The sequence below is a fragment of the Aristolochia californica genome, unplaced genomic scaffold, assembly GCF_029961685.1.
Source record: "Aristolochia californica isolate CCGP_79_NKW_82.1479 unplaced genomic scaffold, dmAriCali1.0.hap1 SCAF_13, whole genome shotgun sequence".
Taxonomy (NCBI): domain Eukaryota; kingdom Viridiplantae; phylum Streptophyta; class Magnoliopsida; order Piperales; family Aristolochiaceae; genus Aristolochia; species Aristolochia californica.
The window spans coordinates 400,106-424,506 of NW_027181804.1; the positions used below are offsets into that span (position 1 = coordinate 400,106).

At 42.0% G+C, this 24,401-nt stretch overlaps 4 protein-coding genes and 1 pseudogene across 5 annotated transcripts; 2 read left to right on the plus strand and 3 right to left on the minus strand.

Moving 5' to 3' along the window:
• Positions 1–66: 66 nt before the first annotated feature.
• Positions 67–6,463, minus strand: LOC137948385 (arginine-specific demethylase JMJ22-like; annotated as a pseudogene).
• A 2,741-nt stretch (positions 6,464–9,204) lies between these two features.
• Positions 9,205–10,513, plus strand: LOC137948977 (uncharacterized). Its single transcript, XM_068795223.1, has 2 exons — positions 9,205–9,613; positions 9,850–10,513. Exons 1-2 carry the CDS (start codon positions 9,281–9,283, stop codon positions 10,318–10,320), a joined length of 804 nt encoding a protein of 267 aa, XP_068651324.1. The 5' UTR covers positions 9,205–9,280; the 3' UTR covers positions 10,321–10,513.
• A 609-nt stretch (positions 10,514–11,122) lies between these two features.
• LOC137948386 (arginine-specific demethylase JMJ22-like) lies at positions 11,123–12,279 on the minus strand. The gene is made up of 2 exons (XM_068794467.1): positions 12,192–12,279; positions 11,123–12,108 (listed from the first exon to the last, which is right to left on the minus strand). The coding sequence occupies exons 1-2, from the start codon at positions 12,277–12,279 to the stop codon at positions 11,123–11,125; spliced, it is 1,074 nt and encodes a 357-aa protein (XP_068650568.1).
• Positions 12,280–17,675: 5,396 nt separating this feature from the next.
• On the plus strand, positions 17,676–19,046 carry LOC137948881 (uncharacterized). The gene is made up of 2 exons (XM_068795083.1): positions 17,676–18,071; positions 18,312–19,046. Exons 1-2 carry the CDS (start codon positions 17,739–17,741, stop codon positions 18,780–18,782), a joined length of 804 nt encoding a protein of 267 aa, XP_068651184.1. The 5' UTR covers positions 17,676–17,738; the 3' UTR covers positions 18,783–19,046.
• A 739-nt stretch (positions 19,047–19,785) lies between these two features.
• LOC137948249 (myosin-binding protein 7-like) lies at positions 19,786–23,397 on the minus strand. 2 transcript variants are annotated; one of them, XM_068794260.1, is made up of 3 exons: positions 21,426–23,397; positions 20,474–20,520; positions 19,786–20,078 (listed from the first exon to the last, which is right to left on the minus strand). In XM_068794260.1, exons 1-3 carry the CDS (start codon positions 22,836–22,838, stop codon positions 19,973–19,975), a joined length of 1,566 nt encoding a protein of 521 aa, XP_068650361.1. In that variant the 5' UTR covers positions 22,839–23,397; the 3' UTR covers positions 19,786–19,972. The 2 variants fall into 2 exon arrangements, with proteins under 2 accessions (XP_068650361.1, XP_068650362.1); XM_068794261.1 differs by lacking the exon at positions 20,474–20,520.
• Between the last annotated feature and the right edge of the window lie 1,004 nt (positions 23,398–24,401).

The window sequence follows — 24,401 nt, forward strand, 5'->3', positions numbered from 1 at the left end:
AGCCAGTAAAGTACAGTAAAGGGAAGAACACAAAAACACACCGTTTGCTTAACATTGCTCACTTCTTTACCCCAGAAGCCGTTTTCCAGAAGTCCAAATGGACTGAACAGGGCAAAAAAGAAAGGGAGGTTCTGTTGGATCCTGCTCTTTCGGTAAAACAGCAGTTCTGCACGAACGAACACACCGCAGCAGATTCGTCCCATTCTTAACGAACACTCCAAAAATAGCCTTTTGAATTGACCTGTCCAACGTCTCGTAGGGTTTCAGGTTTGTTGGTTGAGTTGAAAGTGGGATTGACCTGCCCAGAAACAAAACCGTGCTTTCCACTGCTAACATACTTGCACGTTGAAGAATACCATACAAGGACATTCCAAAGAAAATGGAACCTGTTTGCAATTTTAAAGTACAAAAAAAGCATTTTAAATGAAGGGCCTCCGAACCATAGGGTATCAAGCAGATTATAGCAACCAGAAGGAATCAACTGATTTGAAAGCCAGAGACGGAAAGGAGACCAACTTTTGTACAACTTTGAAAGCATTGACAAATGAATTGTAATATACATGAGAGGATGCATGGCACATGCCTCGGATTTTACATTCTACAAATCAAATGACCAAGGGACCTGAACTGAATCATGCTTTACTGAAAAGATTTGAATCGAGGCTAAAAACACCCTTGTAGCCTCAAGATTAATCACCAAATGCCACCATCCATTTGGAACAAAAACCACCTCCCCGGTGTTGAAGATACTATTGAAGATACTGATTCTCAATCAATTAAGGCTAATTGATTGAGGATCAATTCAGGATCATTGCCCGTTTAGAGCCTTCCTTCCAGGAGCCAATTAAGCTCCAATCATTCATTTCCTGTACAAATCATATCAATTGTAATCAAGTGTATATCTTTGTAACTGTTATAAATTAATGAGAAATCTCACCCCAGACAGTGTGGTGAATTATTTACATGGTATCAGAGCTCTACCTGGATTAACATCCCTTGATCCTCAATGACGTCAAATTTTTCTTCCGATCTTCTCCCCTTCAATACCTTGATTCATATGATCACCATCAAGCTTTCATCGTCAAATTACCTCCTCTGGAAGAGTCAATTTCTTCCCCTCCTTGACAGCCAAGGATTGTTGGGCCATGTGGACGGCACTCTTGTGCCCCCATCTTCGTTTGAACCTCCCACCTCCCAGATGCCAAATCCAAAATTTCTGGCATGGAAGGCGACAGACCAACGTCTTCTCAGCCTTCTGCTATCGTCTCTGTCCGAGGAGGCCATGGCAGAAGCCGTTGGCCTGACCACCGCCCGTGAGGTATGGATTGCCCTCGAAAATTCCTTCAGTCATCGCTCCAAAGCCTGTGAGATTCGTCTGAAGGACGATCTACAACTGATGAAGCACGAAATCCGTTCGGTTTCTGCCTACGCTCGTGCTTTCAAAGCATTATGCGATCAGCTTCATGCCATTGGGCGCCCTGTCGACGGCACCGACAAGGTGCACTGGTTCCTTCGCGGATTAGGCACTGAATTTTCGAGCTTCTCCACTGCGCAGATGGCTCAAACCCCTTTGCCCCGTTTTCCCGATTTGGTTTCGAAAGCAGAGAGTTTCGAAATTTTTCAGAAATCGATGGAGCCTCCCGTCGCTCCCACCGCTGCATTCACCGCCAACCAGGTTTCCTCCTCCCGTTTCGGCCACTCCTCTCGCCCGAATCGAGGCCGAGGACACCGTGACGGCCGTAACTCCGGCCAAGGCTCGCGCATCTTCTCCAGCCATGGCAAAACCTTCAATTCTGCTCACGGCCAGCACCGTTCCGACTAGAATCACCGTCGTCGACCACCACGGTGTCAGATTTGCCGGCAAGACGGCCATTACGCCGATCGCTGTCGCCAGCGCTATGCGCAGCAGGAGCCTTCCGCTCACGTCGTCGAAAATTTTTCGGCCCTTTCTCTGTCCGACCAAACCAATGTGTCCGACTGGTTTGTTGACACAGGCGCCTCGGCCCACATGACTCCTGCCCAGTCAGCACTGGATCAGTCTGTCTCATACACGGGTAAGGATCGTGTAATTGTCGGGAATGGTGCGTCCCTACCTATTACCCATACAGGTCATATTTCTCCTTCACCAAATCTAAAACTGCTAAATGTCCTAGTTGTTCCCCATCTTACCAAAAATCTCTTGTCTATCAGTAAATTAACAGCTGATTTTCCTTTATCAGTTACCTTTACTAATAACCTTTTTACTGTTTAGAATCGCCAAACGGGAACGGTGGTGGTATCCGGTAGACGTGACGGAGGCTTATATGTGCTAGAGCGTGGCAATTCCGCTTTTATTTCTGTTTTGAAAAACAAAACTCTTCATGCCTCTTATGAATTATGGCATGCCCGTCTAGGTCATGTGCATCATTCTGTTCTTTCTCTATTAAATAAACAAGGCCAGGTGTCTTTTACTTCTTTATTACCATCCCCTAAATTATGTGACACATGCCAACTTTCCAAAAGTCATCGCTTACCTTTTTCTCGTAATGAAAAAAGGTCGTCTCATGTCTTAGAATTAATTCACTGTGATATATGGGGTCCGTCTCCTGTACATTCCACTTTGGGTTTTGTTTACTATGTTTTATTTGTCGATGATTACTCTCGATTTACTTGGCTTTATCCATTGAAATTGAAATCTGATTTCTATGCTACCTTTCTTCAATTTCAAAAATTTGTGGAAAATCAACATTTTGCTCATATCAAAATTTTCCAGAGTGATGGTGGTGCAGAATTTACAAGCAATTGCTTTAAAAACCACCTTCAACAATCTGGCATCCATCACCAACTATCTTGTCCATATACTCCTGCTCAAAACGGTCGTGCTGAACGGAAACACCGTCATATAACTGAAACTGGTTTGGCTCTACTTTTCCATTCCCATATTTCTCCTCGTTTTTGGGTTGATGCCTTTAGCACTGCTGCCTACATTATCAACCGCTTGCCCACACCGCTTCTCAGAGGTAAGTCCCCCTTTGAACTTCTCTATGGTCATTTTCCACATTATGCGCATTTTCATCCCTTTGGTTGTCGGGTCTATCCTTGTTTGCGTGATTACATGCCAAATAAACTTTCCCCACGCAGTCTTCCGTGTATCTTTATGGGGTATTGCTCATCTTATAAAGGTTTTCGTTGTCTTGATCCTCTTACTTCCAGAATTTATATCACCAGACACGCTCAATTCGATGAGACCTTTTTTCCCTCCAAGGCCGCTTCTCAAGCTCAACCCCTCTCCTCTCTCCAAATTTCCAATTTTCTTGAACCTGCTCAATCTCGTCTAGTTTTGTCCTCATCTCCTCAGGCGCCTCCTTCCCCGTACATTACTCCATCTGGCTCCCGTCCCTGTGTTATTTGTACTGATCCTCTGGATAAGTCTTTGCAGGCCACTGGTTCTCTTACAGGTTCGCTTATGTCACCCACAGATACTGGATCCACTCCTCTTGTTGTCGCAATCCAAATGAGGTCTCATCCTATGCTCACACGTGCCAAAGCTGGTATTTTCAAACCTCGTCACTCAGCTGATCTTGCTTACTCTGGCTCTTCTGGTCTTCTTTGTGCTCTCTTGACATCTACTACGCCCAAAGGGTTCAAATCCGCTGCCAAGAATCCTACCTGGTTTACCGCTATGGATGAAGAAATTCAAGCTCTACAGAATAACCGTACCTGGGTCTTGGTACCTCGCCCTGCTCATACAAATATTGTGGGATCTAAATGGGTCTTTCAGACCAAATATTTGCCTGATGGTTCTATTGAGCGTTTCAAAGCTCGTCTCGTTGCCAAAGGATTTACCCAGGTACCAGGTCTCGACTATACCGACACCTTCAGTCCTGTCATCAAGGCTACCACTATTCGAGTTGTGCTCTCTATTGCTGTCACTAATCGATGGTCTCTCCGTCAATTGGATGTCAAAAATGCTTTCCTAAATGGTCATCTAAATGAACAAGTGTATATGGAACAACCGCCAGGGTATATTGATCCTCGCTTTCCTGATCATGTTTGCAAACTTCAGAAAGCTCTCTATGGCCTCAAGCAAGCCCCTGACCCTTCACTCTTCGTCTTTCATCGGCACTCTGATACTCTTTATTTGCTCTTATATGTAGATGATATCATTATTACGACCAACAATCTTTATCTTCTTGATAGCTTTTCCAGCAAGCTTAACTCAGAGTTCGCCACAAAGGACTTGGGCTCCCTTAGCTACTTTCTTGGTCTTGAAGCTACACCAACCACTGATGGACTATTTCTTAGTCAATTGAAATATGCTCGCGACATCCTTGCCCGTGCTCAATTACTTGACAGCAAGCCTGTGCACACTCCTATGGTAGTTTCTCAGCATCTATCTTCTGATGGTCCATTATTTTCAGATCCTACTCTTTACCGATCCCTGGTTGGTGCTCTTCAATATCTGACCATTACGCGTCCCGATCTTGCTCATGCTGTCAACTCCGTAAGTCAGTTTTTGCACTCTCCCACTGCTGATCACTTCCTTGCGGTTAAGCGCATTCTTCGGTATGTCAAAGGCACTCTCCATTATGGTTTGTCCTTTCGTCCATCTGCTTCGCCGGGATCTTTAGTTGCGTATTCTGATGCTGACTGGGCCGGATGTCCTGATACTCGTCGCTCTACCTCGGGCTCCTCTATTTACCTTGGTGACAATTTAGTCTCCTGGAGTGCCAAGAAGCAACCTACAGTTTCTCGTTCCAGCTGTGAGTCTGAATATCGTGCTCTTGCACTCACGGCCGCCGAACTTATTTGGCTCACCTATCTTCTTCGAGATCTCCAAGTTTCTATTCCCGAGCGACCACTTCTCTTATGCGATAACAAAAGCGCTCTTTTCTTGAGCTCCAACCCTGTTGTTCACAAGCGGGCCAAACATGTGGAGTTAGACATTCATTTTTTGCGAGAACTTGTCGTTGCCGGAAAGATTCGCACTCAATATGTGCCCTCTCACTTACAGATTGCGGATATCTTCACCAAAAGCGTCTCTCGACCTCTCTTTCAGTTTTTTCACTTCAAGCTTCACGTCTGTCCTAACCCGACTCTTAGCTTGCGGGGGACTGTTGAAGATACTGATTCTCAATCAATTAAGGCTAATTGATTGAGGATCAATTCAGGATCACTGCCCGTTTAGAACCTTCCTTCCAGGAGCCAATTAAGCTCTAATCATTCCTTTCCTGTACAAATCATATCAATTGTAATCAAGTGTATATCTTTGTAACTGTTATAAATTAATGAGAAATCTCACCCCAGACAATGTGTGGTGAATTATTTACACCCGGCCTTACAAACACACTCCACAGGTCTCCTCTTCCACTCCTTTGTCATTTTGTAGAAGTTCATAAACCACTCTATTATGGAGACTGGACAAGCTACCTCTGCTCCATCCGGGCTGGGGTGAACTCCAGGAGGGATCACTTCCGGTGGAAACATCACCCATTTCTTAGACCCTTTAATCACGGCAATCCATGCAGAAGTTGAATTCGGATCAACATGAAAGGATGACCCAGAGCCTGCAGGCCCAATGATCACCCACCTGTAATCTGGTCTCTCCTTGCCCAAAACCGAGAAGAGATCCTCCTGAAAATAGACAGGGATTTGGTAATCTGAACCCAGCTGAGGAACTTTCTGTTCGAAATTTGCGTCAAACAGAAAAATAGTTCTTGAGCTTCATCTCAACCGTACCAACGGAGAACAGGACGTCTCCACAAACTTGAATCAGATAATCTCTGTTCCACTTCTCTAAAGCAGGCCAGTTGTCCAAACAACCTTCCCAAAGCACCGGCTTGTTTGGTTCTTCAAAATCCCGCACGAATTCCTCAGCAGAGATTCGTTTCCTTCTCTGGATATTGTCCCTTTCAAGCCAGTCCGGCTTCATTTCAAGGCTCGCGCAGAGCCAGCTCTGGAAAAGATAATCCGAGTAAAAATCTCGAACTCTGATACTGGAGGTGGCTTTCTCAGGACCGCACCCGGGCGAGAAGGCCGCAATGTACGTAGATTTCCACGTCCCATTGAAAACAAATCCCCCTTTGAGATGCTCCAACACAAGGTTTCGCCAAAGCGGCTCGTGATTGCAGAAAACATAGAGAGACTTGCTTACAGCAGATAGGCGACTGAGCTCAATGGGACCAAGAAGGCCGAAAATATCAATAAGAAGCTCATCAGGGAGCACCCGAAGGTTTCCCAGACCGGGGTTTCTGGAGTTGTAAGAGGTAGGGCTGAGAAGAAGATTCCCCAGTGGCTGCACACCATGGCTTTGCGACCGAGCAGATGTCTTTAAACTGAACCCATGTTTTTCTTCTCCATCATCTTCTTCCTTTCCACCGATATTCAACTTCTTACCTCTCAAAACCCTATTGTGTTTCCTTCTCGTCTTTTTCCTCTTTCTGTTTAAGACTTCCATCACTCGGAGGGAGAAAGAAGGAGCCATGGCGCGCCTGGAACGAATCGCAGAGAAGGTCGACAACCGAGAACTGGGCTGCAGGTTAAAAAACGTAAGCAAATGCAAAATTTTTTGGGCCTGACACATCTTATCTTAGATCTAAGCCCAATTACAGATGTAAAATATTATTATATACTTAATTGCTCTAATTTACCTTTAATATAGTGGGCTTGTTTTTAATGTGAATAGGTCTTTGAGATGTGGCCCATTTAATAAACTCTAGCGCAAAATGACAGTAATCACAATAGAATCCTAAGGAGATTTGTCTAATTAAAAGAATATTAAGGAGGTGTACATCATTTTGGAATGTTTAAATGGCTAAAGTATAAAACATCTTCTTCGTGATGGGTGTTACGCTCGTCGGTTTTGGCGCACAACTACCGGTGATGGGTGTGCTCGATGAAGTTGATGAGCTTCGCGTTGATTTGCTTGAAGCTGGGTGGAGAAGGGATGCTTCGGTTTTTCTCTTTTTTGTCTGTGTTCTCTCTCTCAGAGCAAGAGAAATTGCAAAACATGAAGGGGTAGTCCAGAGTTGGCGTGATCAAAACTTCATCGTAACAGATAAAGCAGGGAGGACCTCGGGATTAACTTGTCAATGGCGGAAAGCTAGCAAAAGGGATCATCTCATCTGCTTCACGATGAGAAGGGTGAATTCGTTTTTGGAAAGCGTCTGCTCGCAACAGCATTATTCTGAAAGGCCCGATTCTATGATAATGGAAAATCCAGAAAAAAAGGACCGTGTATTTTGTTTTTGTTTGTGTTTATAAAGTTTAATCAGCGACAAACGTCTATATTGGAACCATATAAAACTAAAGGAGGCTGCTGTCATTGTTTAATTTGCTGTAATTTCTTTTTTTTTTTCATTTGGTTCGTGGCAGCCATTAATGCTCTGCAAAGAGACTGTTTGACCAGTTTTGATATCCTGTCATCTTCTTCCTCTTTTCACAGGTCTTGTCTGCTCACAATTCAGTGGAGCCATGATGCTGAACAATGCAATTCCGATCTCTTTCAGTTACTTCTTCTTTGCTGCGACTTCCATATGCACCCAATATCTCTCTCTCAGTAGTTCCGTAGCCATATGTTGAACCAGTTGGAGCGGCCTTGTTTCAGATACCGATTGCTGGAAACCTCTACCACCATTAATTACCTTCTCAAAAAGCTGAGAGAAAAAAGAAAGATGAATCATATTTCCATAGTCAATCATTCGTATCAGAGCAATTTTTGACCTTTCAAGATAGAATGCAAAAATGAAAAATCCCATTTGCATTAAAGGAAAAATAGCTTTATCTATAAAGCATGATTTGAATCAAATTTATACTCACCCACTTCAATTTTTGTACTCCATTCTTGCAATATCTAAAATCCCTTAAATCTTCAGTCTGTTGCATCCATTTTTATTTGTGTATTTGGTGTTATATTTGCTTGTTTTAATAATAACATGAAATTGCTAATTCATCCTACATTAACCGGATTCATTTTTTTAATAAAAAAATTGTTACATTACATTTAGGTTTTAGGATTAGAATGTAGGGTTTAGGGTTTAGGGTTTAGGACGTAAGAATATAAATGGCGTTAGTTTTCTAATGTATGAAGGTCATAAAACAGTAAATCAATAAAATCGCGGAGCATGTGCAATTATGAGAACGTTGAGGAGGTGTTTGTAATTTTAAAATCTTTAAGGAGGTTAGTTCAAAACCCTTTCTCTCGTTGTAAGGGATTGACGTTAGTGAGATTCTTCTCGTCAGAACTCTTGCTAGTCTTCGATGCCATTGCGGATCTGAATGAAGGGGATGGAGCTTCTCGTTCGATTTGCTTGACGCTGGCCCGACATGGGTATCAGGGTTTGTGAAGGGTTGGTATTTGCGTTGTCAAAACTTCGCAGTTGCGGCCAAAGCTCTTGTTGCTCTGGATTAGTTGGTCGATGGCTGAAGCACGCTATTGGGATCATCTGGTCCACGAGCCAGTTCTGATGGTAAAGGGAAATGGGTATCAGGGTTTCTTCTCTGTGTCACTCTCAAAGATTGCAAAAACATGTGAAGGGTTGGTATTTGCGTGGTCAAAACTTCGCAGTTGCTGCCAAAGCTCTTGTTGCTCTGGATTAGTTGGTCGATGGCTGAAGCACGCTATTGGGATCATCTGGTCCACGAGCCAGTTCTGATGGTAAAGGGAAATGGGTATCAGGGTTTCTTCTCTGTGTCACTCTCAAAGATCGCAAAAACATGTGAAGGGTTGGTATTTGCGTGGTCAAAACTTCGCAGTTGCTGCCAAAGCTCTTGTTGCTCTGGATTAGTTGGTCGATGGCTGAAAGCACGCTATTGGGATCATCTGGTCAACGAGCCAGTTCTGATAGTAAAAGGGCCTGGCAGTGCAAAGGCTAAGGACGGACAAAAACATATCCAGGATTGATTTTTCAAATTGTTTTTTATATGCTAGCTTCGGTTTGTACCGCATCGGATGTAGTCGCCAACTTTAAAAGATGTCAGAGATGTGATGGTCGACATTAAAATAGGTCAGAGAGGTAGTTTTTGGTCGCGATCTGTTTCGGTATGGTTCCGGTCCATGAAATGGAGTACTTTATCCCGTAAGAGACCGGATTTGGGGGTAATTTGCTGTAATTACGTTTTTCCATTTGGATCGTGGACACTGGCATCGAAGAGAAATGGATAAACATGGTCTCAAATGGTACACGTGGTGATGGTTTCCCCTCGCTACGCCTAACAGAGGTTTCGCCCCGTTTTATATCTACTGCTCTGTCGAGGAAGAGAGCGAAACGAAGAAGCAGAAGCAAGCAAACGAAAAAGCAAGATGTCTATGTTTCTCAGGTTTTTCTTTCCTCCTCCCCCGTCACTGTTTGTGAATGCCATGTCTGTTTTCAGCCTCGTCTCTTTGTCAGTGTTGGGTCTCTCAGAGATCAAGGGTGAACACCTTAATTACTCCAAATTCTGGAACGTTGAATCCCAGATAAGGAGGCGGAGTTCGGGGATCAAGTTGCCTAGCAGGACAGGGATGCTTGTTCTCTACACACCGGCACTGTTAGCTGCTCTCGTCTCTTTCGGATTTCTCTCTCAGGATGGATCCTTGAGAACCCTTTTAGTCAGTTCGGCTCTGTTTATTCATTTCCTCAAGAGGGATCTCGAGGTAATCTTCGAGTCTTTAACACGAAAGCCCTTTTATCTTCCCCTGCTTCTTCTTCTACTTGCTATGTTTATCTACTGTTGCAGAGCACACAGTCCAGAACAAAATGAAAATTTTTATTAGCTTGAATGGATGTTCCAAAGTTGACAAAGAAGGAAACATTCGATGAAATTTTGCAAAGAGATTGTTTTAACAGATACCACTTGTTTTAACCACCTGTCGTCTCCCCCTTCTGGCAGGTCTTGTTTATTCACAAATATAGTGGAGCCATGATGCTGGACCATGCCATTCCAATCTCTCTCAGCTACTTCTTCTCCACTGTGGCTTCCTTCTACAGCCAGTATCTATCTCAGCAGCTTCCGGAGCCGTCGGCTGATCTTAAACCTTTCGGAGTGGTCTTGTTTCTGATAGGGATAGCTGGAAATTTCTACCACCATTACCTTCTGTCAAATCTGAGAGGAAAAGAAGATCGAGGGTACAAAATTCCCAAGGGGGGTCTCTTTTCACTGGTGATTTGCCCCCCTTATTTGTTCGAAGTTGTTGGGTTTGTTGGGGTTTCTTGCTTTTCTCAGACGCTTTACACATTCTGCTTCACTCTTGGGAGCTTCTTCTACTTGCTGGGTAGGAGTCATGCGACCAGGAAATGGTACATTGCCAGGTTCCCAAATTTCCCTAAACAGATCAAGTCTATGATACCTTACGTTTTCTAAAGATCAGAGCTTCATGTTTCTGGTTCAGACCTTCAGACCTTCAGATCTTCAAATATTCTTAATAGCGAATATGTGAACTGTTTCCTTCATGGGCAATTTTACCAGTCAAAGAAATCCAGCTGTAAGATCGTTTGTGCTGTCGTATGAAAACGGATTAAGAAAAGGAAATTTTATTTTGATTAATGTTTGTATTAAAAAGCTCGGTTTGAGTCACTCTCACCCGTGATGAGATATATTTTCTCTCACACTTCAATTACATTCCAATTGATATGAGCCAGTAGTACAGTAAAGGGAAGAACACAAAAACACACCGTTTGCTTAACATTGCTCACTTCTTTACCCCAGAAGCCGTTTTCCAGAAGTCCAAATGTACTGAACAGGGCAAAAAACGAAAGGGAGGTTCTGTTGGATCTGCTCTTTCGGTAAAACAGCAATTCTGCACGAACGAACACACCGCAGCAGATTCGTCCCGTTCTTAACGAACACTCCAAAAATAGCCTTTTGAATTGACCTGCCCAGAAACAAAACCGTGCTTTCCACTGCTAACATACTTGAATACCGTACAAGGACATTCCAAAGAAAATGGGACCTTGTTTGCAGTTTAAAAGTACAAAAAAAGCATTTTAAATGAAGGGCCTCCGAACCATAGGGTATCAAGCAGATTATAGCAACCAGAAGGAATCAACTGATTTGAAAGCCAGAGACGGAAAGGAGACCAACTTTTGTACAACTTTGAAACCATTGACAAATGAATTGTAATATACATGAGAGGATGCATGGCACATGCCTCGGATTTTACATTCTACAAATCAAATGCCCAAGGGACCTGAACTGAATCATGCTTTACTGAAAAGATTTGAATCGAGGCTAAAAACACCCTTGTAGCCTCAAGATTAATCACCAAATGCCACCATCCATTTGGAATAAAAACCACCTCCCCGGCCTTACAAACACACTCCACAGGTCTCCTCTTCCACTCCTTTGTCATTTTGTAGAAGTTCATAAACCACTCTATTATGGAGACTGGACAAGCCACCTCTGCTCCATCCGGGCTGGGGTGAACTCCAGGAGGGATCACTTCCGGTGGAAACATCACCCATTTCTTAGACCCTTTAATCACGGCATTCCATGCAGAAGTTGAATTCGGATCAACATGAAAGGATGACCCAGAGCCTGCAGGCCCAATGATCACCCACCTGTAATCTGGTCTCTCCTTGCCCAAAACCGAGAAGAGATCCTCCTGAAAATAGACAGGGATTTGGTAATCTGAACCCAGCTGAGGAACTTTCTGTTCAAATTTTGCGTCAAACAGATAAAGCGGGCGTTCCTCCTTTACCAAATCTGCGTACTGAAAATAGTTCTTGAGCTTCATCTCAACCGGACCAACGGAGAACAGGACGTCTCCACAAACTTGAATCAGATAATCTCTGTTCCATTTCTCTAAAGCAGGCCAGTTGTCCAAACAACCTTCCCAAAGCACCGGCTTGTTTGGTTCTTCAAAATCCCGCACGAATTCCTCAGCAGAGATTCGTTTCCTCCTCTGGATATTGTCCCTTTCAGGCCACTCCGGCTTCATTTCAAGGCTTGCGCAGAGCCAGCTCTGGAAAAGATAATCCGAGTAAAAATCTCGAACTCTGATACTGGAGGTGGCTTTCTCAGGACCGCACCCGGGCGAGAAGGCCGCAATGTACGTAGATTTCCACGTCCCATTGAAAACAAATCCCCCTTTGAGATGCTCCAACACAAGGTTTCGCCAAAGCGGCTCGTGATTGCAGAAAACATAGGAGACTTGCTTACAGCAGATAGGCGACTGAACCCATGTTTTTCTTCTCCATCATCTTCTTCCTTTCCACCGATATTCAACTTCTTACCTCTCAAAACCCTATCGTGTTTCCTTCTCGTCTTTTTCCTCTTTCTGTTTATGACTTCCAGCACTCGGAGGGAGAAAGAAGGAGCCATGGCGCGACTGGAACGAATCGCAGAGAAGGTCGACAACCGAGAACTGGCGCACAACTAGCAGTGATGGGTGTGCTCGATGAAGTTGATGAGCTTCGCGTTGATTTGCTTGAAGCTGGGTGGAGAAGGGATGCTTCGGTTTTTCTCTTTTTTGTCGGTGTTCTCTCTCTCAGAGCAAGAGAAATTGCAAAACATGAAGGGGTAGTCCAGAGTTGGCGTGATCAAAACTTCATCGTAACAGATAAAGCAGGGAGGACCTCGGGATTAACTTGTCAATGGCGGAAAGCTCGCAAAAGGGATCATCTCATCTGCTTCACGATGAGAAGGGTGAATTCGTTTTTGGAAAGTGTCTACTCGCAACCGTATTATTCTGAAAGGTCCGATTCTATGATAATGGAAAATCCAGAAAAAGGACCGTGTATTTTGTTTTTGTTGACGTCTATATTGGAACCATATAAAACTAAAGGAGGCTGCTGTCATTGTTTAACTTGCTGTAATTTTTTTTTTTTTTTTCATTTGTTTAGTGGCAGCAGATGCTTCCACAGCAAAATCTCCAGAAAGAATAAAAAAGAAGAAACAGGTTGCGAATTTGGAAGAATTTCATCGCGTTGGGTCAAATGGTTGATGAAGCTGCATCAATAACGGTTTCATCTTCTCCTGTCGGAGGAAGAGGGGGGAAAACATGACCTCTATTAGTCCACGTACTGATTGCTTCCCCTCGTTTTGTTGTGAAAAGGGTAGAATTCTTCTCTTTTTTGCCCTGTCGTGGAAGAAATCGAAACGAAGAAGCAATCAAATGCAGAAACCGAGAAACTTGGAAGAAATCGAAACGACGAAGCAATCAAATACAGGTTTGTGTTCCCGCCACCGCCGTCGTCAGCTTCGTCTCTTATGTATAGGCAGGCTTCTAAGAGGTTGAGCGCGAACACCTTAATCACTCCAAATTCTGGAACGCTGTATCTCAGATAAGGAGGCGGAGATCAGACTTCAAAGATCAAGTTGCCTGGTAGAAAAGGGATGCTTGTGCTCTACACCCCAGCACTGTTGGCTGCTCCATCTCCTTCGGAATTCTCTCTGAATATGGGTCCTTGAGATCCCTTTTTACTGTTATGGGAAGCACCACTAAGCAAATTCACAAACTACCAAATGCTCTTAATGGAAGCTCTAACAACCAAGCTTAATCATACAACCACAACACGAGATTTACGTGGAAAAACCCTTCAGTGTGAAGGGAAAAAACCACGGGGCAAATCCGAATAATCTTCCACTATTAAATATGGGCTTACAATATCAATTTCTTTCAAGTTTGCCCAAACTTGAGGTTTACAAATATCATGAGAGAAAACAAGTTTCTAATTCAAACTCATTCACACTAATTGAGAGATAACCAAATAAATAGAGGTTAGAGATCACCGGATATGGAGATTTCACCAAAATAAGGATGAAAGAAAAATGACTTTGGAGAAGCTTCAAAAACCTTCTTTATTTTCTTCCTCTCTTTTCTCCTCTCTTCTTCTTTCTCTTCTCTTTCTCCTCTCGGTCGAACCCCTTTTTCTTCTTGCTGACGGCACTGTTTCTCGCTCATGGCGAAAAACCCTTTCTGCTTCTCTCGCGCACGGTTTCTCTCTCGCGCTGGTTCCTCTTTTTGTTTTCCCGCTCTCTGTTTCTATCGCTATGCAGAAAAACCCCTTCCGTTTCTTTTTCTTTATCTCTTTCACACGAAAGAGATTAGTGGTGGGGCCCACTCATGGGCTGGACCCCACCTACTAAAAATAACAATCTCCCCCTCCAGACCATGAGGAGGGCTCACCACAATCTTCCATACCGACTAGACTAGTGCACAACTCATGTTTTTCCTTGGTCACCACTTTTGTCATCATATCTGATGGGTTTTTATCAGTATGGATCTTCACAAGTGATAACATATCATTTTCCAACACATCTCTAATCCAGTGATACCTCAAATCAATGTGTTTTGTCCTACTATGAAAAGTAGCATTCTTACTCAAGTCCAAAACACTTTGACTATCACAATGAATTGCATACCTCTTTTGTTTGAAGCCTATCTCACCCATCAACCTCTTCAACCACAACATTTCTTTACTAGCTTCAGTTGCTGCAATGTATTCAGCCTCTGTTGTAGAGAGAGCAATGCATTTTTGAAGTTTAGATTGCCAAGAGATGGTTCCCCCTGCAAAAGTAAACAAGTAACCTGACGTAGACTTTCTCCCATCTATGTCACCTGCCCAATCTGCATCTGTAAAACCTTCTAATATAGGTTTTGAACCACCAAAACACAAACACAATTTGCTAGACCCTTTGAGGTACCTGAGAATCCACTTAACAGCAGCCCAATGTTCTTTCCCTGGATTTGCAAGAAATCTACTCACAACACCAACTGCAAAAGCAATGTCTGGTCAATTACTTACCATAGCATACATTAAACTTCCTACTGCTGAGGAGTAGAGAATCTTCTCCATGACTTCCTTTTCCTTCTCAATTGAAGTACACTGTTGGGAGTTTTATTTGAAATGATTTGCAAGTGGTGTACTTACCGGTTTTGCATATTTCATGTTGAACCTCTCAAGAATCTTCTCAATGTACTTATGTTGTGACAACCAAATTTTCTTCTTCTTTCTATCACGAGAAATCCTCATGCCCAAAATTTGTTTGGCTGCACTTAAGTCCTTCATATCAAAGGACTTGCTGAGATCCTTTTTCAACCTGTTAATCGAATTCATATCTTGCCCAACAATTAGCATATCATCAACATATAACAAAAGAATTATAAAACAACCATTTAGGAACCTTTTACATTAAACACAATGATCTGTAGATGTCCTCTTGTAGCTTTGACCCATCATAAATGAGTCAAACTTTTTATACCACTGTCTTGGGGCTTGTTTCAACCCATAGAGACTTTTTTTCAACTTACAAACCATATGTTCTTTCCCTTTTTCTTTGAACCCATCTGGTTGTTCCATATATATCTCCTCTTCTAAGTCACCATGGAGAAATGCTGTTTTGACATCCATTTGTTGAATCTCTAAGTCTAGGCTAGCAGCTAGACTAAGAATCAGTCTAATTGATGGCATCTTCACTACAGGTGAAAATTTTTTTTCAAAATCAACTCCTTTCTTTTGGCTAAAACCTTTTACAACCAATCTTGCTTTGTACTTAACATTATTATTCCCTTCTTATTTCAGTTTGTAAACCCATTTGTTTTTCAAGGTCTTCTTACCCTTCGGAGGTGTCACCAACTCAAAGGTGTGGTTCTTATGCAAAGAGTTTATCTCCTCTTTCATAGCTTTCAACCACATATTCTTGTTCTTATCTTTCAGAGCTTCTTGAAAATTTTCAGGTTCACCTGCATCAGTAAGAGTAATAAACTCATTAGAAGGATATTTCTGAGAAGGAATTCTACCTCTTTGAGATCTTCTTAATTCAAGTTCAGCCACCGGTTGTTCAATAGGAGTTTCTTCTTCTTCAACTTCTGCTCCCCCAATTCAGTATCATTAAGAGTCACATCTTCATGGATAACATCATCCTCTTCATGAGATTCTACACTTTCTTCAATAACTGGTGTAGGAAGGGACATAGGAGGCAAGAATGAGGTAATATCTGGAGTACTTCGACTTTTCTCAACTTTTTCAAGGTCTTCAATGGTTTTGTCTTCATGAAAGACCACGTCTCTACTTCTATGCAACTTCCTATTCTTAGGATCCCATAATCTGTATCCGAATTCATCATCTCCATATCCAACAAATACACATGGAATAGATTTCACATCAAGCTTTGACCTCTTTGTTGCGACTTCCATCTCAATATATCTCTCTCAGTAGTTCCGGAGTAATATGTTGAACCTTTTGGAGCGGCCTTGTTTCAGATACGAATTGCTGGAAACCTCTACCACCATTAATTACCTTCTCAAAAAGCTGAAAGAAAAAAAATCATATTTCCATAGCCAATCCTTCGTATCAGAGCAATTTTTGACCTTTCAAGATAGAATGCAAAAATGAAAAATCCCATTTGCATTAAAGGAAAAATAGCTTTATCTATAAAGCATGATTTGAATCAAATTTACACTCACCCACTTCAATTTTTGTATTCCATTCTTGCAATATCTAAAATCCCTTAAATTTTCAGTCTGTTGCATCCATTTTTATTTGTGTATTTGGTGTTATATTTGCTTGTTTTAATAATAACATGAAATTGCTAATTCATCCAACATTAACCGGATTCATTTTTTTAATAAAAAAATTGTTACATTACATTTAGGTTTTAGGATTAAAATGTAGGGTTTAGGGTTTAGGGTTTAGGATGTAAGAATATAAATGGTGTTTGTTTTCTAATGTATAAAGGTCATAAAACAGTAAATCAATAAAATCGAGGAGCAAGTGCAATTATTAGAACGTTGAGGATGTTTTCGTAATTTTAAAATCTTTGAGGAGGTTAGTACAAAACTCTTTCTCTCATTGTTAGGGATTGACGTTAGTGAGATTCTTCTCGTCAGAACTCTGGTTAGTCTTCGATGCCATTGCGTATCTGAATGAAGGGGATGGAGCTTCTCGTTCGATTTGCTTGACGCTGGGCCGATATGGGTATCAGGGTTTCTTCTCTGTGTCTGCCATTGCGTATCTGAATGAAGGGGATGGAGCTTCTCGTTCGATTTGCTTGACGCTGGGCCGATATGGGTATCAGGGTTTCTTCTCTGTGTCACTCTCAAAGATCGCAAAAACATGTGTAGGGTTGGTATTTGCTTGGTCAAAACTTCGCAGTTGCGGCCAAAGCTCTTGTTGCTCTGGATTAGTTGGTCGATGGCTGAAAGCACGCTATTGGGATCGTCTGGTCCACGAGCCAGTTCTGATGGTAAAGGGACGTGGGTATCAGGGTTTCTTCTCTGTGTCACTCTCAAAGATCGCAAAAACATGTGAAGGGTTGGTATTTGCGTGGTCAAAACTTCGCAGTTGCGGCCAAAGCTCTTGTTGCTCTGGATTAGTTGGTCGATGGCTGAAAGCACGCTATTGGGATCATCTGGTCCACGAGTCAGTTCTGATGGTAAAGGAGGACGGACAAAAACATATCCAGGATTGATTTTTCAAATTGTTTTTTATATGGTAGCTTCGGTTTCAGTCATGTACCGCATCGGATGTAGTCGCCGACTTTAAAAGATGTCAGAGATGTGATGGCCGACATTAAAATAGGTCAGAGAGGTAGCTCTGGGTCCACGAAATGGAGTACTTTATCCCGTAAGAGACCAGATTTGGGGGTAATTTGCTGTAATTACGTTTTTCCATTTGGATCGTGGACACTGGCATCGAAGAGAAATGGATAAACATGGTCTCAAATGGTACACGTGGTGATGGTTTCCCCTCACAGAGCTTTCGACCCTTTTTTATCTACTGCTCTGTCGAAGAAGAGAGCGAAACGAAGAAGCAGAAGCAAGCAAACGAAGAAGCAAGATGTCTATGTTTCTCAGGTTTTTCTTTCCTCCTCCTCCGTCACTGTTTGTGAATGCCATGTCTGTTATCAGCCTCGTCTCTTTATCAGTGACGGGTCTCTCAGAGATCAAGGGTGAACACCTTAATTACTCCAAATTCTGGAACGTTGAATCCCGGATAAGGAGGCGGAGTTCGGGGATCAAGTTGCCTAGCAGAACAGGGATGCTTGTTCTCTACACACCGGCACTGTTAGCTGCTCTCGTCTCTTTCGGATTTCTCTCTCAGGATGGATCATTGAGAACCCTTTTAGTCAGTTCGGCTCTGTTTATTCATTTCCTCAAGAGGGATCTCGAGGTGATCTTCGAGTCTTTAACACGAAAGCCCTTTTATCTTCCCCTGCTTCTTCTTCTACTTGCTATGTTTATCTACTGTTGCAGAGCACATCACAGTCCAGAGCAACGTGAAAAACTTTATTTGCTTGAACGGATGTTCCAAAGTTGACATAGAAGGAAAACTTTCGATGAAATTTTGCAAAGAGATTGTTTTAACAGATACCACTTGTTTTAACCACCTGTCGTCTCCCCCTTCTGGCAGGTCTTGTTTGTTCACAAATATAGTGGAGCCATGATGCTGGACAGTGCCATTCCAATCTCTCTCAGCTACTTCCTCTCCACTGTGACTTCCATCTATAGCCAGTATCTATCTCAGCAGCTTCCGGAGCCGTCGGCTGATCTTAAACCTGTCGGAGTGGTCTTGTTTCTGATAGGGATAGCTGGAAATTTCTACCACCATTACCTTCTGTCAAATCTGAGAGGAAAAGAAGATCGAGGGTACAAAATTCCCAAGGGGGGTCTCTTTTCCCTGGTGATTTGCCCCCATTATTTGTTCGAAGTTGTTGGGTTTGTTGGGGTTTCTTGCTTTTCTCAGACGCTTTACACATTCTGCTTCACTCTTGGGAGCTTCTTCTACTTGCTGGGTAGGAGTCATGCGACCAGGAAATGGTACATTGCCAGGTTCCCAAATTTCCCTAAACAGATCAAGTCTATGATTCCTTACGTTTTCTAAAGATCAGAGCTTCATGTTTCTGGTTCAGACCTTCAGACTTTCAGATCTTCAAATATTCTTAATAGAGAATATGTGAGCTGTTTTCTTCATGGGCATTTTACCAGTCAAAGAAATCCAGCTGTAAGATCGTTTGTGCTGTCGTATGAAAACGAATTAAGAAAAGGAAATTTTCTTTTTGATTAATGTTTGTATTAAAAAGCTCGGTTTGAGTCACTCTTACCCGTGATGAGATATATTTTCTCTCACACTCCAATTACATTCCAATGATATGAGCCAGTAAAGTACAGTAAAGGGAAGAACACAAAAACAAACCGTTTGCTTAACATTGCTCACTTTTTAACCCCAGAAGCCGTTTTCCAGAAGTCCAAATGTACTGAACAGGGCCAAAAAGAATGGGAGGTTTCACTTGGGTGACATTAATGTCTTGTCTCGGTTTTGTTGGATCCTGCTCTTTCGGTGAAACAGCAGTTCTGCACGACACCGCAGCAGATTCGTCCCATTCTTAACAAACACTCCAAAAATAGCCTTTTGAATTGACCTGTCCAACGTCTCGTAGGGTTTCAGGTTTGTTGGTTGAATTGAAAGTGGGATTGACCTGCCCAGAAACACAACCGTGCTTTCCACTGCTTACATACTTGCACGTTGAAGAATACCATGCAAGGGCATTCCAAAGAAAATGGAACCTTTTTGCGGTTTCAAAGTACAAAAAAAGCATTTTTAATGAAGGGCCTCCGAACCATAGGGGTATCAGGCAGATTATGGCAACCAGAAGGAATCAACTGATTTGAAAGCCAGAGACGGAAAGGAGACCAACTTTTGTACAACTTTGAAACCATTGACAAATGAATTGTAATATACATGAGAGGATGCATGGCACATGCCTCGGATTTTACATTCTACAAATCAAATGACCAAGGGACCTGAACTAAATCATGCTTTACTGAAAAGATTTGAATCGAGGCTAAAAACACCCTTGTAGCCTGAAACAGGAAAACAAAGAAAATAAAGAGAGAAAATCATTCACACTCAATACTGTAATACTTCCAGTCCCAAACTCGTGTAAATCCAGGAAAGAATGGAATTTTCTACAGGTATAAAGATTGTGCTAATTTCCAATTCATGATTTACAACGGAGGGTACAGGGTTTAGAGATCTTGCATCTGTGGTAGGAAGAGCAAAGGCTGATCGGTTCACACTTGAGATACTCTTGATAGACATCTCCATTGCCTCATACGTGAGGATTTATCTAACAGCAAGAGTAAACCCACGTTGTTGTTTGATAGCCCAAACGTATACCTGACAGAAAATTTTGTAATCATCAGCAAAGTCAGGCACAAAATGCAACTAGCAGAACGATAACAACTTCCCTTGTCTAATGTCCACAAACAGTACTCCACATACATGTGAGTCTGGGCAATGCATACCCACCATTCCATCATCATCAAATAATCCACAAATCGAAATTTTCACATAAGTAGCCTTTTTATACAGTAGAATGGGAAACCAAATATTCGCATCCAATTAAAAATTCTTTAGAGGTACGAGTGGCAAATAAAGATGGGAGATTTGTTAGGGCATTTGCCAATAAACTGGAAGACAATGGGATACTCAGTGGAGGCTCCAAGGATGGCACTACATTAGCCAAAGGGTAATTAAGCAACAATAGAAAATGGACTTGTAATTTCACTTACTTGCTTTGATGTGCTTTCTTTCTCCAGAAAAAAAAGGACACAGCCCACTGGAATACAAAGCAGAAGGAGAAGAGAATAAACTTACTGAAAGTAGTCATTAACAAAATTGCAATATGACATGCATCCTTTAGACGTAATATACGGAGCAAAAATTAAATAGATCCAAATCTAGCAAGTCAATCAAAGAAATCTTGTAACCATCAGCCATGTAAAGTCATTCAGATAAGGTGCATTAAACAGGAAGATGGACCCTATCCAATAGTAGGGGTATTCCAAAAGTCATGCAATTGTATGATCCATTTACACTCCACTTCTTAAGCAATATGATGAAGCTTCTTTGATCATTCAACAGAAGATAATGGATATTGAATTTTTAATTCATCCTTCCCAAGCAAAAACATGAAAGTGGATTAGCCACAGCACAGACAGCAAATAATGGAAGAGAATAAACATAAGTAAACAGAAGTCTTATGCTGGAAGAGGGTTCGCCTCACTACTCGACCTCTTACCATTTGTTATAAAAGTGATAAGGTGCAGGTCAAGGGAGACAAACAAAGCTTCACCAAGAAGCCCATTTATAGGTAGGTAATTTTTTTGGCATTCATGAATAGTTCATTTGCTGAAAAAAAACCTCTGCTTTATTGTGCTAGCCCCTCACAAATAAGACCTCTAAGACGACAAGATTCTAAGAACCCAAAAAATGGTTCAGGTTAGACAAGAAAATAGAAACTCAAATGCAACTAGATAGTTGTTCACAAAATGACATTACAGTGATTTTTTGGCCTTCCTGAACAAAAAAATGGTATCTCAACTACGGATTATTGCCCACAATGTCATAGTCTGAGGAGACGACAAGACACACACCAGATTAACAAAATAAACAGCTAGAAATTTATCTCATGCATTACCTAGGATGAAAGAAGGAAGATTATCACATTAAGTCACAACTCACCTTCACCACAGACATGAACGAAAAGCTCCCTATCAAAGATGGTTTCTTCATGCCCACCCTTTTCTCCGGTGTCATACCTTTACAAAGTTGTTGAGCAATTTCTTTAAGTAATACCAATTGTGCTTTTTCAGTCCTCATTGAAATAATTGACTGCCTCATTGACTCCCTATCTGTTTCAAGTGCCTGAAGCCTCATATAGAGCTTCTTAATATCTGTCTCCCCTGAATCAATCCTAGCAAAAGTCTCCCGCGGAGTGGTTATATAGTCTTCGTAAGTGCAAACAGTTGGTTGAATTGAATCAATTGTGTAAATTCTATCACCCATGTCATCTCCGAAGTCTGAAGCATTGTCAACTTTTGGCAGTGGATATTCTTCTATGTTTGTTGAGCCATCCATCTTCCTGAGCCCACTGCCTTGTCTAGGAGTTTCAGTTCTGAAATCCTGAACAGGATTTGGCTCCTTAACTATCCCCAAAAGGGAACTGGAACTATCCTGCGAAAGCCTTCGAGAATGTCCAAATCGTCTAGGAGGCTGACCAGTAGCCACCTTCTCTAGATAATCCCGGGTGCTCAAAAACTCACCATCCAAGTTGGCGCCATTTGGATTCCTCTCCAACTGGCAGATGCGATATTCCAAATTCTGCAAATGATCCTGAGTTCGGGGAGTCTCCCCGAATGCATACTTTTCCAAATCAAATTGTATCCCATTCCCATCAGCCGAAAGTGGAGCTTCATTCAAACAACATTTTAAAGGTGGGTAATCATAAGATGGATAGTCAAACTCGTTTTCACCATTTTCAACCACATTGCGTGTTCCACCAAAGGCATTTCCATGTGCAGAGCCAGGTTCTTCATTATTTTTAATCAGCTTTTGCACTCCACGGTTACTCCCCCCTGCAGTCTCTGCATCAGCCTCCCCATAGCCAAAACTCAAAAGTCTGTGCCTGTAAGCCTGAACCTCACAAGTTAGGGATTGAATGAGTTGTTCTCTCTTATACAAAATATCCTCAAAGATCAGCAATTCTTGCTGATCATGGGCTATCTTCTCCTCTGCATATCGCTTGAATTGGCGAGCCTCCATCTGAACTTCCGCCTTTTCCCTCTGTAACCTCAATATCATGGACATAGCTTCGTTTGCAGCCGAAGAGGAGGCATTCCTCTCTTCGTCCAATTCAGTGTATAGCTCCTGGATCGTTTGTTGTTGACTTGCGAGTGCCTCCCGCAATGCAGCGCATTCGTTCTCAATTTCTACCCGTGCAACAGAGAGGTTTTTAAATTCCTGCCCATCAGTCATCTGCTCCAACTTCCGCTTCAAGGAGCGTGGCCATGCCGTCAGAGCCATTCCAGCGTGGCAACAACAATCGCAGTTGACCCATAAGGGATCATTCGAGGGAGGAGACGTTTCCGAATCCATAAAAAAAACATCAACACAAAAGCCTTAGAGAATGAAAATCTTCCGGAGCTCACGAAAACCTCACTCTCGATGCCAACAATCTACACTTCCGCGCAACCACGCACAGATTCAACACAGAACACAACAAAACAGAAACGAAAGCGCAAACTAACCATCGACACAAGAAACCTACTCCTCTCAGCTCACGAACCAAAATGTGAAACACTATGCTAAATCGTCCTCGTACCTTGGACGATTTCCGACATCTTGGCGGGGAAACCAAACTCAAAAATGACTACTCTCGACGCCCAATCCGGATCTGCGGACCTGCAAACGATAAGATACGAAGCTTTCCTCCGAATTATGGCGTGGAAATCATCCGAGGAAAATGCCAGAATGGCGTTTGAAGGCCAGCAGAGGAGATTGGTGGGCAGAGCGAGCGAAGAACACAAGGAGGGAGTTTTGAAACCCTAAATTTTTGGCCTTTTTTAATTTTTTTTTCCTTATTAGTTCGATTTTGTCAGTTTTCGGAAATCGCAGTTTCTTTCGCTAACCGGGAATCTCCATTTGATCGGTTACGGTTTATCGGACACGGCAGACATCGCTGTCTTAAACAAATAATTTAATTAATTATTCATACTATTATAAAATATTTAATAAAACATATATTTTTTATAATTTATAAAATCCAATTACTCTTATAAAATTAATATATAATATATTTTAAAATTTCTTTAGTTATTATTATGACGTTAATTTCTTATAATTACTAAAAAAGATGAATAAAATAATAATAATTTTTATAATATATAATTTATTAGACATTTAAAAATTAAAATTTACCTACTTTTTAATATTATAAAAAGAATTAGGAAATAATTAAATCGAATATAATATATATTTTTTATAATATTGCTGATTTTGCCATTTTATATTTTAAAAAAAATGCTTCGGTCTTCAAGTTAATGGTATCACGGGATCCGAAACATCGCTCTGAAGACAGCGATATTCGTCGTCGAATGAACTAATATCGGAACACGAACGAAACCGCGTCCGTTTCGCCTCCGTAATCAAACCGATTCCCTTGTCCGTTTCCTGTTTCCTTCGTCAGTTAAAAGACAAGAACAGCCGAATACCCTCTCCGTAACGGAATATCCGAATCCGGGACCCGGGGACCCGATTAATCGAATCGGGCGGGTAGAGGGAACATAATTGGATGGCCCGGCATTAATAGAGTGTGTCCCGCCTCGTCATCTTATTTTCGGAAGCTTCTACCCGATTATCTACCATTTACCCCGATTACATGCAAGATTTCAGATAATGGCTTGAGGAGGCTCCCACCATTATCTTTTTGGATAAGACTCTCACCCACCCTCCACATGTTTTGCTTTGCAAAAGTGAACTATCAAGTAGATGTGATCTGCCTTTTTAATTATGTTAAAGACTACCAGGTCAGCCCCTTTTTTTTCACTTTTGGCTTCCAAAGGTGGAAGCTAACATATGGAAGGGGACAGCCAACCAAGTTGGTGTAATCAAAATTTCTCTACAATCTCAATACTTAACAGACATTATTATGCTTTATAC